The sequence below is a fragment of the Geospiza fortis genome, unplaced genomic scaffold (genome assembly GCF_000277835.1).
Source record: "Geospiza fortis unplaced genomic scaffold, GeoFor_1.0 scaffold192, whole genome shotgun sequence".
In the NCBI taxonomy this organism is placed as follows: Eukaryota; Metazoa; Chordata; class Aves; order Passeriformes; family Thraupidae; genus Geospiza; species Geospiza fortis.
This window is the reverse complement of record NW_005054315.1, coordinates 2,543,372-2,558,718: the sequence shown is the minus strand read 5'-3', so window position 1 is coordinate 2,558,718 and position 15,347 is coordinate 2,543,372. Positions and strand designations below refer to the sequence as shown.

General features: G+C 39.6%; 1 protein-coding gene across 2 annotated transcripts in view; it reads right to left on the bottom strand.

The window, feature by feature from the left end:
* Window positions 1-9,589, bottom strand: part of ARHGEF7 (Rho guanine nucleotide exchange factor 7) — a 70,620-nt gene extending 61,031 nt beyond the window's left edge. The window contains exons 1-4 of one of the 2 annotated variants that reach the window (XM_031056196.1): window positions 9,548-9,589; window positions 7,348-7,432; window positions 4,828-4,958; window positions 2,225-2,426 (exon numbers count right to left, since the gene is read on the bottom strand). In XM_031056196.1, the coding sequence (XP_030912056.1) occupies window positions 2,225-2,426; window positions 4,828-4,958; window positions 7,348-7,432; window positions 9,548-9,553 (424 nt within the window). In that variant the 5' untranslated portion in view covers window positions 9,554-9,589. The remainder of the gene's footprint in view (window positions 1-2,224; window positions 2,427-4,827; window positions 4,959-7,347; window positions 7,433-9,547) is intronic. The other variant, XM_005419965.3, reaches the window with a different exon arrangement.
* Window positions 9,590-15,347: the final 5,758 nt, after the last annotated feature.

Sequence of the window (15,347 nt, the reverse complement as noted above, 5' to 3'; positions counted from 1 at the left end):
TGAAGCAAATATCAAATATATACACTGACCACAATCACACAGAAAGAAGCAAAAGTAAGCAGGAGAAGTCAGGTCACCATTTAAAATACAGCTAACATGGTCATGAGGGTAGTAGCAACAAAGCATTTCACAGCATGCATACAAACATACATGAAGGGGTAAAGCTAATCTGCAACTCCACAGTTACTAACACACTAAGAAGCTCTTTTGTGTCATGCTTCCTTCTACCAATCCCCCATCCTCCTCATAAAACAGTCAACTCCAGACAACTCAAACATATACCTACAAATGCATTAAAGCAGGTTGAAATTACTATTTTGATATATTACACCGTACCAGTTGTGCTGAACTGATAGTAAGAGAACTAGCTATGTTCATATCTGGAACCAGAGAGGACAAGTGAAGTTCCATAAAGTATTGGAAAGAGCCAAACACAGCCAATTTTAAAATGCAGGAGGAAAACAGAGAACTCTAGTGAGCTACAGCTCAGTCATTTCAACTTTGTAATACTCAATGAACTAAGCTTCCTGAGAAGAGAAAAGCTTGGGCACAAACAGAAGAAACTTCCATAGAAGAAATTTAACATATGAGACAGCAGTCCAAGAATGCAAGAAGTCTTGCAGAAGCCACAACGGATAAAATGTTGTGGCAGACAGAACACACCTATAAAGCAGAGGGAAAAGGACTTGGGAGAATTTTCTTCTGAGGGCAAGAAATGAAAGTAAAAAGCATGCCAGCCCCAGGGATCAGACAGGGCTGCAAGGAGTCACAAGCATCAGACTGCATTTGGCACTACAGCTTGTCCCTTCCCACTCACTTCACCCAAGTGCAGCATTCTTAATAAAACAAGAACCACTTAATTCTGGTTACTGGCCACTTCTGGCTCTTGCATGTTCACTGTTAAAGCATCTCTGTTCTGGAGCTTAATAGCCTACCTAGGTTCCAGGAGTTGGAAGAGGTCAAAACTGATGAAATTCAAACAAAATCTCTCCAGCAATGATTTAAATGAATAACAGTGAGAGAAGAATGTCATCATGGCTGATGCTAAAACACTACAAACCAAAAACAGGCTTCAAGAATTGCTTCTCAGGATAAGTTGCATCTGAGGGGTCTCCAAAGAACATTAAAGCCAAGTCTTACATTGTGACTATGTCTGAGAGAAGCTGGTTGAAAAGGACAGTGAAGCTGCAGATCTAAGACTAGCATTTTGCAACAGACTGGAAATATTAAATCAAGGAAGAAAATAAGAGGATGCAACCAAAGGAGAAAAGATAAGTCTTAAGATGGACTTTTGCTCCCATAACCTCACTGCAATCAGGCATCTGAATAGCTGCCTCATAATGGGGGGAAGAAAAACAAACAAAAAAAATCACGCCAAAGACTTTGGCACGGAGCCAAAAGATGTGTGTTTTCACTGGAGCTGTAACAAAGGAAACAGTGGTAAAGCCTCCCAGAGACCCTGGGTAATTTTATCCTACCAGGCTTATCCCTAATCTCTGAAAATAAGCCAAGACATGGGGTAAAAAAAGGAAATAAAGGAGACAGAAATTATGTCACCCACAGCAATATCCTAGTGGATTAAAAAGGAATGTTACTTCTGATATTCAGATGACATTTACAGAAGGCACTTTTACTGTATAAAGTTCAAAATAAAACTTCAGCGGAAGGATGAAGCCTGTATGAAGAAAAGCTGAAGGCACATGAACAAGAAAGAAAAAGAAAAATCACAAATACATTAGCTTTCAAAAGAAGATTTTGATAGAATTGGGTTTCCTTCCCGTAGTTGTTTACTTCTAAGTAGTGGGATGTATTGAGTAAATTTTTGTTAGGTTTGGGGGGTTTTCTTGTTCATTTTTTTTTTTTGGTAGGAAATCTCTCACTACTTAAACCAAAAGCACCAATTCAAAGTCTGTCAGCATCTGAGTCAAAATCCCATATTCTAGGAATTCAGACCAAGGCAGTGAGAGCAACTCAGATGTGACAGACAAGTAAACAGAATGGAGACCTTTCTGCACACTTACTGCTGATTCAGAAGCCACTCTCTACAGTGAGCTGGGGTGGGGAAGTGCAAGTTCCCAGGCATTAATCATTGCTGTGAATGACCTTCAGTAAATAAAATCAAGCTTAAACAAAAAGCATTAGAAGTTTTAATGAATGAACCAACCATCAACCTCTACCCAAAGCAAGAATTTCTGCAAACATGCTTCTCCGCTTCAAAACTCACCATTTGATTTAATTTCTCGTACGTAGTTACTTGGAAACCACCCTGTTTTTCCATTCAAAGTTCCTTCCCACCAGCCTCCTTCTTCCACTCTTGTAACATGAATAATATCACCTTTTGAAAAAGAAAGTTCATCTTCATTTGTCTGTTGAAAATTAAATTTGGCTCTCACCACCAGCTGATGGTTGCCGTTATCTGTCATGTCCTAGGAAGAGAAAACAAAGAATAAAGTGATCATTAGAGACTTAAACAATATTTCCATGAGCAAAACAGAAATGTCCATAAAATGGAAATAGCCTTTCCTCCACACACAACAGTCCCCACACATTTTTACTCAAAAGCCTTTATAAGGTGCAATTTAGTATTTCCAGTATTTCTGTAATTTTTAATCTACAGAATTGTATCAGCCATGGGAGTATATATTTTACTTACTACAGCCCCTCCAAATCAGAAGAGGTTAACAGCTAAAATGAGAATAATTATTGCTCTCACAAAAAAAAAAGAAAATATGTACATTTTCTATAACTAGCATAAATTGAAACTGCCTTTGACAACTACAAAGAAACAAAGGCCTTACATTAGAGAGTGTTTTCCTAAAATTCCTAAAAGGAGGGAGAAACTGAGTTGGGTTTAATTTAATTTTAGACATATCAAGAGAAAACCTTTTCCTTTTCTTTTTTCCTGTAACAGATCAGGTTAGTGGCTTCCACAGCTGAAGGTACAAGTCCCCATGGCCTGCCAAAGGAGTGTTCTTTCACAAAACCTATGAAAGAGTTACACAACTTACCTTGACTAAGTACTCCCAAATCATTTCTCTGAAGGTTAGCAAAGCTGGAAGCCTGCAGCAGTCAGACTTGCAGCTGTCCATATACACTATGTATGTGTGCATGCTCATCCCCTACCGTGAGGGCAAAGGCAGATTATCACTCTGTCCTAACATCTGAATGTTCTTTGAAGTAACTAATTAGTCTTTCAAATTAATGATTTTCAAACTTAGCATTTTGTACTTGGATGTCAATTTTGGGTATCTGCACCATTCAAGCATTTCATGAGAGTCTGGGCAAACCTTTATGCTGAAAAAGTGCAATACTTGGACAACTTTAAAAACAGAGCACTACAAATCATGTTTGTCTCTATCATAACCAAGAATCACTACCTGTACAGCTGAAAACATAGCTTAGTGAGAAAATGACTGTGTAAGCAGCCCTAGTCAGCTATCCAGGTAGAAGAATTTCACCTACATGTTGCCTGTATAGCTGAGGTGATGAAAAGACTGCATGTTGTCACTGGGATCTTACATGTCAGCTTAATTCATAACCCCAGCAATCATGTTATTGTATCACAAGTCAATATGACTTTCATCATGACTTTCAGAGTTAGTACTGAGAAACTACAGGAAAATGAGGGCAAACACAACTTTGAAAACATGCAGAAAGTCCCAAGATAGTGCAAGTCTGAGTATTTGACAATTAGATTGGCACATTTTCAAGTAAGTGCCTCTTCCTTAGTCCTCTGCTGGCACATTATGTGCTTTCATCCTCTCTGCTCAACAACAGAGAATGTTTTGGTTTAGTAAATGCTAAAAAGCCACAAAATAAGCAGAAACATTGCACAGTGAGATCAACTACAAACCCTATGCTCTGCCAGGATGGCTTTCCAGCAGAGGAAATGAATACAAACTTGGTGAGAATGGTTCCAAACAGATCATCTACACCAACAAAACCAAACTAGGAATTTCCTGGGTTTGGCCACTAGCTCTTTTTCCCTCCTTCTTGCATCTCTCTCCTCTTTGCATAGAGCAACTCAGATCACCCAAGTGACAGAAACACTGGAAAGTCTGATCACTTCAGTGATCCAGCTAACAGCCAGCCCCACCAACTGCTGCATCTGCAAAATTGAGTGGGCTGTGAACAGCAGAACAGGAGCTTGATTTAGTGGTCTTGGGCAAAAACTTCCACAGGCTCTGCTACCTGATAAAACACATTACACACCTAAGAAAGCCACAAATAAAGCAGCTTTCATTAGGGACCTGAACCCTCCTTGCAGACCTTCAGTGACTAAAAGTATGTTTTATCACAATTTCCATGAGGTATGCAACCCTGAATTCAGCTGGACTATAAAACAATGGCCCACACAACTCAGTTACCCAAAGGCAAGTTGAAGGATCAACCTTGAAATATAAGAGAAAACAGGAACAACTACCACTACTGCCAAAATTAGAAGCATCACCTTCACAGAGGTTTGAAAAACATTCAATCATCACACTCCTAAACCCTGAGAGAAAATTAGATTTTTGCCTTTGGAAAAGCAAGTCCTTACACTGAGAAGAAAAGCACAAATCCACGAAGATACTGTCTATGCAGACAACACAGAGCACTAAAGGAGGAAAAAATAGTTTGAAGTTCACAAAAAGCTGCATGTATTTTGGAACATCATATAAAAAGCTGCAAAAACAAACTCACAGGCTAAAAATACAGAACCGAAAGAGAAGAAACAGTTACTTTGCTACACTATAATTTACTTACAAAGCTCACTTTAAAAAAATGGGGAAAAGAAAGGGGGAAAAAATACCACACCACAGCATATTTCATTCACACAGAGCTTACCAAACTCCGATACTGTCCCTGAAAGAGTTTTGAAGTTCTACTGTGTGAAGACTGGGATCCCAAGGAATCAAAGGATTTTATCCGATGAGATGAGGGACGTGCACATACAGAGTCACTGCCCAGCCCTATGTCTGTAGGAGGGTGGGAAAAAAAATTAAATATTAGAATTCTAACAATCTGCATCTAGAACTTCTGCTTATCTCTGTAAAATTCACATGCTTAAAGCAGATTTGATGTATCTAAAGTTACTCAGTAATTCAAGATTCAAAAAATGATAGCAATAAATAATGTAAAATCCTGAGACATCAAAAATTTCTTCCCCATACAGACAAGAAAACAACTTGGCCTGTTTAGAGAGAGGAGGGTTAGGGTTGTATTTCTCTATTCCTACTCACTACCAGTCTATTTAAAGGTAATTAGCCAGCATCATTTTAGCTAGTAGCCAAGAATTTTGACTGCATAAAACTTGCTTGAAGTGAAGCCAGCCACATCTGTTTCTTAGCTCTTCCCACAGCCCCCCATCTCCTTCTCAATTAGAACATTCCTTCCACTGTCTCTTTTTCTACATTTGCCTCATCCCTTTTTTTTTTTTTTGCCCACTAAGCTATTTTTTCTTCTTTGGAGGGAGGACTAGGAATAGAAGAAAGGAAAATGCTGCTTCTCAGTAAACAACACCCTCCCAAAACATTTCCCCTCTTCCATTTGCCTCTCCTCTGAGAAGTACACCTATGTGATATGTTCACCTGAAGGGTTGAGCGCTATCACAGGCTGGGTGGCACCGAGGGAGGAGCAGGACGGGCTCATCCCACCATCCCAGCCAGGAGTGGGGCAGCTGGGGGCACCAGGGCATCCCTGGGATGGGATGTTGCCAGCCAACAAAGGTGGGGGTGTATCCTGTGGCTTAGTGAGCCTACAGCCAGCCAGGGGCTGCACCAAAAGCAGCTCCCAAGAGCCAGGTTCAGTGCTGGCTGCAGCCCGAAGTCCTTCATCAGTAATCATGCCCATCCTTCTGCACCCACAGAAGTTCTTCATCAGTAATCACGCCCATTTCTCACACTCCTCATATTGTAGCAAGGCCTATCTCAGAAGGAACCTCTGTATGCCTGAAATGCTTGCAGATCCACATGGGGATCTGAAATCCATCTTCCAATACCAGAGCAGAGAGATACAGCCTAAAATGCCTCTACACAATTACCCAGTTAATGAAAATTGTTTGGAAGAACAAGAAGGTTTATGCTTGCTCCTAGGAACGAGACAACACCACAGCTTGCATGTGGTTCTGATTTTTGGTTTCCATACCACCACCACATGCCCCCACCGTGAAAGGGATCAGCCCAGGTCCCTTCTAACCAGCTGCAGTTGTGGCTCTTTGACATAGGCCTTAATCCATAGACATCTGGACAAAAGAGCCACACTTTTTCTCCACTTTAACAGCAAAGGCAGCAATGGCCAGTTGCAGCAGATTTAACTGGTTTTAGTGCACTGGTTTGCATTTGCACTTACACTTGAGATGAGAGGCAGTATCTCCAACTGGTGTAAACAGCTTCAAAGAAGTCAATGGTATTACTCCATGCCCATCCATTAAAACTAAGATTTGGTTGCAAAACTTAATTTTAAGGGGTGCTTTCTAATGCAAGGAAAAAAAATAACCCACCAAAACCACAAAGTCTCTCAGGAAACAGATGAGAGATTATAAATGTGACAAGATACTTATCTCACTAGTATTAAATCAAGCAACATTATGCGTCACTGACTTTTCTATCACCTTTTCTTCCTTGCACAAAAACTGACACATATGGTTCAATTTTAGACTCTCTCTTGGACTCTGGCCTGATGACCAGTACTGAAACTTGCGGCTAATGGTGGAACAGGAAGAAACCAAAAGGGCCAATGTCAACATTTCTTGACTGTCCCAGGGTCCAGCTGGCATAATTTAGCACAGCCTCACCCTACAATGATGGATGGACACCTCTCACCTGTCTGTTACTTCTACAGCTCTCTCCACTCCCACCCAAGAACTTAAGGTGAGTGGTTCATGACTTCTAGCTGCTAAATGAATGAAATATGTGGCTTAAGGGATCAAAGACATTGGATATCCTTTTGTTATGGGCAAGAAAGGATAGCACTGGGAAATGTAGGCTGGAGAGGGCAAAAATGTTGCCAAGCTGTTCAAATAGGAGAATGACAGAATGGAGCAAAAGTCAACTCCAGTAGCTCAAACTCAGACGGAAAAAAAGAAAAACAACCTAAAAAACAGGCCTTTCTGAAAAACACAATTTTCCTAAATTGTTTGCCACTTTAAAGGCTTAGCCTTAGCTTTACCACAAAGCTTCCTTTTGCAGAAGACATGACTAGAGAATCCAGAGCCACTGCAAAGTTTTAAAAGCATGAATTTCAACAAAAGCTCATTTAAAATACTGCATATGTTCACTTTATCATGGGTACAACACAGATATAAATATACACTGATGCAAGGCAAAAGTAGCAGTTAGCCAGCGCAAGACAGAGCAGTCTACTTACCTGCAGTCACCTTATTTAAAGCCACAAGAGAGCTAAGAACTTTGCTGAAATTCTGTCCCTGATACAGGTCATTTGCATCAAAAGTCTGAAAAAGAACCAAAAAACAAGTAGTTAAGTCATAGAAACAAGCCTTTAAGCTTGCATATACAAACCACAACTGTAGAAGCTATTGCATGATCAAAGTATCAGTCTTTTAGCGGTTGTTATGAACCAGTAAAATGGGGGGGGAGGCAGTTCTCCTTAAAAAAAATTTAAACCCCAACAAACTATGACATTTTTAAATGGAAAGATAATATAGCAACAGCTGCATTTGAAAAAAAACTGAAGAACTGAGAAAGTAAAAATATCAAGTATCATTTAAGTTACAAGAATGTTGAATAAAACAAGTATCAGAAGTTTTCCTAAGACATTTTTGCCAAAAAAAGTTACTGTGTACTATTACTCTTGGCATACTCTTCTTTTTCTGTAGCAGTGCACAGGCATTTTACCTGATTTTTCATTATGTACTTTGAAAGTAACTACTACAACCCACATGCCATCTCTTTACAAGACACAGAGGAAAACAGCATTCCTGAACATTAATGAATTTTCAAAGAATTAAATTGCTGGACAGGTTAGATCAAGGATGAGGTTTGGGAAGAGGACAGATGAAAGGAGAGGTTCATTTTATTTTTATTTTTTAACTGTGGTAAGGCAATCCAAACCTTGAATTATCTTGCAAAAAACACTCCAGCAACTTTCAAGCACTGGGTGATGACATTAAACATCTGGATTTTTTGGGGAAAAGAGGACTTTTTTTAAAAAAGGAAAAAAACCCACAAACCCATATTTGCCTGGGGTAATGGAAACACTCATCCAAAGTCTCATGAAAATAGCTTTTGCAATAGATTCTGCATAGGTTGAAAGAACTCACAGTACTCCTTTGTACAAGCCTAGAAAGCTGACAATAAAAGACAGCTGCTGCAGTTCTTCCAACTGATTTAGGAAACAGAAAGATATTTAGTTTTCTGCCACAAAGCAGTTTTTATCTAAAAAGTCAACAAAAACCAGTTCACTCTTCTGACAACAGACCCATCCCACAGACACTATCAGAAAGTCCTTACCCAGAAAACAGCCTTCACAGACAGGAGAGGAAAAACTCATAATCCCAGGGGAGAAGCGAGAAAGGAACAAAGAAAGGCCAGTTTAACCCAAGAGAAGCAAAAGTGTTAACAAAAGCTATGAAAGTAACCACAGAAGGGGCTGCCAGACCAGTTCTGACTGCTGGTGATGCAATATCACAGGAAAGGTAGAACAGATTTAGGAAACATTTAATGACTGTAAAAAAAATTACTGTAAAAAAAAAATAACTCCCAATGCATCCACACTATTTGAGGTACCTGCATACATTCACATGCTCATTTCTCCCCCCTCAGACTGAGGATCATCTCTGGCCCCAGAAAGCAGCAGTTCTAGCTGGGCTGTACAGGTGCCAACATCCCTCAAGCTGGAGTAGCACTTACACAGCTCAGAAAAGCAATGCCACACAACACATAGAGCATCAAGCAGTCAGAACCACACAACAGTATACTCCAAGCAGTTATTGCTCCCATAAACAAAATCAAATAACTAGTTCAACAAGTTTCACTGGAGAACAGATAATTTAAAAAGACTTCTCTTAGCCATTTGAAGCTGTAAGTAGTAAGGAGAGGCACCAGGGAATTGCCTAGATGTGAATTTTGTAAGGCTTTTTCTCAAACACAAGGAATATTAAAAGATTATGTACACAAAAAAGGCATTAAAGAGAAAAAATAATCTGATTTAACAAACAGAAATGGTAGATTTTATTAACAGCATAATTTATAAAGTCAAAACCAAGATCAGCTTAATCACTGCTCAGATTGGGGGGAAAATTTAAGCTGCTATGGAACAAGAAAGTATTAAGAGTGTGAAATTTCCATTATTACTATACGCTTATTGTAGTAGTTTTTAAACAAACTTGAAGTGTAAGTAAACTTGAAGAGTGAACAGAATCACAAAAGCCTAGCCCTGATCCTAAAAAAATTAAATACAAAAGACAGGTGCTCATGCAGAAACCAGAACTGGATCAGAAAGGGACAACAAGGGAGAAAGAGAATGACAAAAAAGGGAACATTTTAAAAAAGGTTACATATTATAGCTTAAACTTACAAAACCTTAAAACAATCCATTTTAATCTCACCTTCATTCTGGATTCTGATAGAGCCAAGAGCTCTCCACAGTCAGGCTAACTTGAGAACAAAAGGTTGAGAGGAAGCCTCGTTTCCTGCTATGCTCAGACTATAGGGGGTACCAAGAACAATTTGATTGGATCATCCCAACAGTAGAGTGCCATAAAAAACCTGTATCCAGGACATGCATCCAGCCTGCTCACAGGAAGCAGCACAATGGGAGGATGCAAGAAACATTTGCTTCCTTGTGATTTTACATGAAGCAGTTCTGACAGGAAGCCACCCTCAGCAGATCATGGCCAGTAGATTCAGCAGCAGCCTACAATAAAGGGGGAGGGGGACACGACACCCTCCAGAGTGGTCTTCTCCTAACATAGCAAATGTGTAAGAAATAAATAACCTAGAGAGGTAAAAGGTAAGGGAAATAAGTGCTCTAAAGTATTAAGGCTAATTCTTGATTATAAACCCCTTATCTCAAAAAACAACAAAAAACAAAACAAACAAAAAAAAAACCACAAAAAAACCCTGAAAAACCCAAAAGACTCCACCAAAACAAAACATCAAAAACACCAAACAAACGAAAAAACCCCCCTACTAACCACTTACACCCTTCTCCCATCTTAGTAGAGGTTTGCTCATTTCACAATATATCTTAAAATTTTGACAGGGTAAGAAAATCAAGTAGCCAGAGAAAACAATCTACTCCAGGTTTTCAAGGGAAGTCTGACTTGCATGTGGTCCGTAATCTTTATACTGGTAATTATGGAAAAATCAGCTGTAGAACTGACTCTCAAAATTTATCTTGATGTTAGAAAGAGTAACTTCTCATTCAGTGACACAGGATGGCAAACAACTCCCCTCCACCACACAACACTCCCAAGTCTTCAACTGCAAAAATCAAAGCTGGATTTTGAGTTCCAAATATCAAGCCAGACTATTTTTATAACACAATATATTACCAAATAATAAGAGCTGCATACTAAATTACTTCCATAATACTGGCATAACCCACTTTTCTAATCACAGCAGAAGCATAACATGAATTCAAAGCTGCACATCCCTACACCCTGTAAACCTAAAAACGCAAACACTTAGGAAGGTATTACTTGGCAAATATTAAGATTTGCCTTTTGAAAACAGGTGTATATATAGACATTAAACAAAGCTTTATGGAAAAAAAATATTTCCAATATGCCTTCGACTTCCAGGCAAACAAAATTTATAACTCTCAGGTAGAGACTCTACCTGTGATGAAATTCACCCTCTTGTTCTTTCAATCCTTACTTTCCACCAAGAGTCAGATTAAACATTAGTAGAAATAGAAGAATAAAACTGTCATCAATCAGATGAGGACCAAGCTAAGCCAAATCTTTTGAACAAACTATTTAGCTATACTTCTGTTTTCAAATACCACAGAATTGTCCACATGCACATACGCCTTACATAAGCATTAAGATGAGAGGAGGAGAATGGGGTGATGCTCAGAGTGATGGTGTTTGTCTTCCCAAGTCACCACTTGGGAGTGGTGCAGCCTGGTTTCCAGGAGCTGGCTGAACATCCATCTGCCTGCTCATGGGAAGTAATGGATTCACTCCTTGTTCTGCTTTCTGGTACACACAGCTTCAGCTGTACCCATGACACTGCCTTCATCTCATCTGGGGAGTTTCCTCTCACCTGTACCCTTCTGAATCTCTGCCCCACCCCACCAGGGCAGAGTGAGAGTGTGGCTGCCTGGGGTTGCACCATAACCCCCCCCGCAGTGGATACCATGTTCTAAAGGCAGAGCAGACCAGGCCAGCAGTGACCTACAAACAGCACTGTCAATAACACTCTGGAGCACTCTGGCACTTTTGGTCACTGACTGCCAAGGCCTGCACTTGTCTACCCCCACCCACAGATCCTGGCTTCCCTTTCCACACACCACACTAATTCCAAACACACAAGCCTGGCTTCCCACAATTATACATGCATTTTCTGCCCCCAGATTTCAACTGGCTACATACTTTATTGAAAACAATTCTATGACCTCTTCCAGGTCATTAATGAAATGTTACATAATGTGGTTAAGTAGCAACAGCAGCAAAACCCCTACAGCAAGATATACACTGGATGGCCATTCTCCATTTGGAACTATAATGAAGTTTATTAATAAGCCAGCTTCTAAACCTGCTTCATACCAGCCATTTTCACTTTTCCATCACTGACATTTCTTCAGCACCAAACAAAAGGCCTTAGAGATTGATTTCATCCACATACTGGCTGTTCAACTACCACATTTACCCTCTGATTCTAAACAAGATTAAACTCTGCATGGATCTGCTTAAACTCCATAACATTCAAAATTACCTGAATGTATTATTAGGACCATTTTAAGTCATCTAAGCCACTAACCCCCAGTGAATGGAGACTTCTGCTTAGTGCTTCTCATCTAATAACAATAAGGAAATAAAACTAACATAACAATGCTTATCCCTCATGTCCCTGCAACAACCAGTACCTACTGAAAGGAAAAAACACTACCAGAGAGCTTGATGAAAGAAAAAGGAAATGAGAAAATAAAGCTGAAAATATATCTGAGAGCAGACTACAGCATGCAGTAAGCCTGCAGCAAGATCCTTTTCTTCAAATCAGTCAGTTTTAAGGCTTCATGTAACCTTCATACTATTTTATTTCCCCCTTCTAGACCTTAAAGTCAGAATCCAGTTATGGAGGAAGTATTTTTAAAATAAAAGGTCCTTCACCTGATTAATTCGATAACTGGAGACAGAAAAAAAAAATTGGGGGTGGTTCAGCCAAGCTTCCTTCTGACACACACTTTCTTCAAATATGTCTTTTACAAACCTGTATCCTTAAACCAGCAGAGCATCAGTAAGGTTGTATCTAACAGTCACAGCAAGAAAAGTTCATATACTGGTTAAGAGTAAAATAGAAAGGTTTTTCCTTGCTAAACTACTGCCTTGAATATACACAGGTACAGTATTCCCAGTGAGTATTGACACTTAAATCATCTGACAAAGTGACAGCTTTCTTTACAGTCCTGCATCACCAGCTGCAGCAGCTGAGGAGCAGCCCAGGCCTGTGGCAGCACAGACAGGGCAGCTGCTGCCCACCTCCCCAGCCAGCCCCAAAAGAAGCTGGGAGCCCTGGGCTCTGTGTACTAAAGCAGCAGGACACTTTCCAGCTCCATTTTGCAGCCTCAGGCCCCCAAAAGCTGAGGAGAGAGAACACTGGCTCGCTCAGCCAGAGGAAATGAGAGGAAATGAGCAGAGCGGCCTGACAAAGCACAGCGTGACACCACAACGTGTCACTGCACCTGCTCCTGCTGCACTCACCGCAGTGCTCTTGGCCATGGCAGCGTGAATAAAGAAGCGGTAGGGGAAAAAAGCAAGTCATGTTAAGAAACAGGTGATTTCAAAAAGCACTGGGAATCCCGACACCTTTCTTTGTTGTGCCACAATCCTTGGAGCAGCTGGAAAGAGGACACCATGGAGGCCATCCACAGTTCACCTTCCAGTGATGACATCTAATAAACCCAAGCTGAAAAAAAGATCCTGTAGGTAAGCCCAGAAGCAAATCACAGATTTTTTCATTTATTCTCACATTAGGTCAGCTCTAAGCAGTGCTGCAGCTATTATGCAGCAGCTGCTGCTTGAGCTGTGCATTATCATCTGAAAGCTGCAGCAGTAAAAGGAGAGATAAGAAAAGCAGGGAACTATGACAACTGAGAGGAAAGGAAGGGGTGAGGGGAGAAGAGATGATTACAAATGTTCTGGAAATCTCTATGAAGCATACTGCTGCCCAAATGTAGCACTGTACAGCACAAAAAGAAAGATTAAAAAAAATAAGTTCTCTTTCAAAAATTAAGAGTAAGATAAAAGGAAAGGTTTGAAAATGACTGGAAGAACAGACCTGCAGTACACGATTTCTGTGCCATTTGGTAACATTTCACAAGAGAAACATCAATGGTAAAGAATAAAGGTGGTCTGGAATAAATTTTGCTGCTCATATAAACCTGTTCTTCAAAAGTAAAAACCTAACTGCACTAAAACACCACATCACCTAGAAAGCTTTAATTCCTGCAACTAGTAATGCTTTAATTCCTGAATTAGTAATACTTTTAAGACACAACTTGTTATCTACAAAAACAAGCAAAACCAGTTGTAAAAATGTATATGGAAGTTTGTGGTGCCTGTGTGCACATCTGTGTGTGCATGCATCCAGATACACATTTAAAACACAAATCCAAAGAGGACAAAGGTTAAAAAACCTGTTTTAGAGTCCTAAAGCTTTCCAGCTCCAAGAATTTTTGCCCAAACCCAGACACATCAAAGCACTAAGGATTCTACAGAGCATTAATTTCAAATACTCAACAATGTTTTACCTAAGAAAGTGCTTCAAAGTAAACTTCTCACACACACAACCTATTTTGCATCAACACAAGCAAAAATATCATTTAAAAAAAAGAAACACAAAGAAATGCTATGCCTCCTTTTGGAGATGAACTGTACACTTTCTTAAGCTTTCAAAATCTGTTTTTAGAATGTAACACTGCAAGTTAGCATACTCAAATGAATTCTTTTGTAAGATGTCATAGAATTTTGTATTTTTGACCATAAACACCAACTACTTTGCTAATAGTAGCAAAACAAGATGTAATTTTAAAAGCATAAATAGAAAGCTTAGCACTGCCGACATTTCTGTAAGTAAGAAAACATAAGAACAAGCCTATTCCAAATTTCTACCTGCACAGCAAAACAAAAACTACATGTATTACACCTTCATCCTAAAACACTTTCAAATTGCTTTGTAGGTTTTGGTTTATAGATGATATCACAAAGTGATAATCTCAGCTGACAGAGAAAGACATTCAGTAGCACACGGTATTAATACACAATTGAGTAACATGTCTTAAGGAAGCTCACACTCCTTGAACTACAGGCAAAAATAAAAGTTGTTGGAATTAAATTACCAAAGCAAATTTGATCGGGACACTGAAGCTGAGACATCCCAGTTCTTGCCAATGAAACAGGTTACACCTACATGCTTGGCTGAAACAGCAATTGCGTAAGCACCTCCTAGTGCCAATGAAGACAGGCACCTCAACAGGAAAATTGGCCAGAAACATACCCTGAGAAATTCAGGTTATTCAGCCAGCAAAACCCATCTCTTCCTGGTATATACAGACAACCATGTACGCTAGTCCCCTAAAATAAATCAGGAAACACAGATGTGGAAATGCAGGCCAAAATGCAAAGGGAATACTGTGTCCAAGTAAGAAGACACACAGCATTGAGAAAAAAAACAAAAAAAAACAAGTATACACTTGGAAATACAGACAGTTCTGCTATCAAGCAGAGTAAGCAGTCAGTGATAAAAATGGTGAAACTTAATTTTCACTAGTAACTACACAAGGCAGACACTACCATCACATCTTATAAACAAGAACCTTGTTAAATAGATATTTTCTTGAGGAAAACCACATGAGCAAGGTAAAAGATTTTCCCAAATAAAATAGACTGTAGAGAAGAAAAGCAGCTTCTAGGTCTTACTACTCTCCCCCCAATCCTACCCATCACAGGAACAAAGCTAACAAGTACTCCAGAACTGTGATGCCTATTCTGAGAGCAGACACTTCTATTTCATGAAACCAGCGCCTTCTTGTATGAATAGTCCATTATAGATCAATGTCACATGAGAAAGCCTGTGAAGTCAGTTTTTAGGGCTGTCTACAAGCCAGATGCTGGTAATCTGTTTGAGTATGTTTGTCAATAACTTGCAATTACAAAAACCCAGAAGATCTGGCAGATTTTG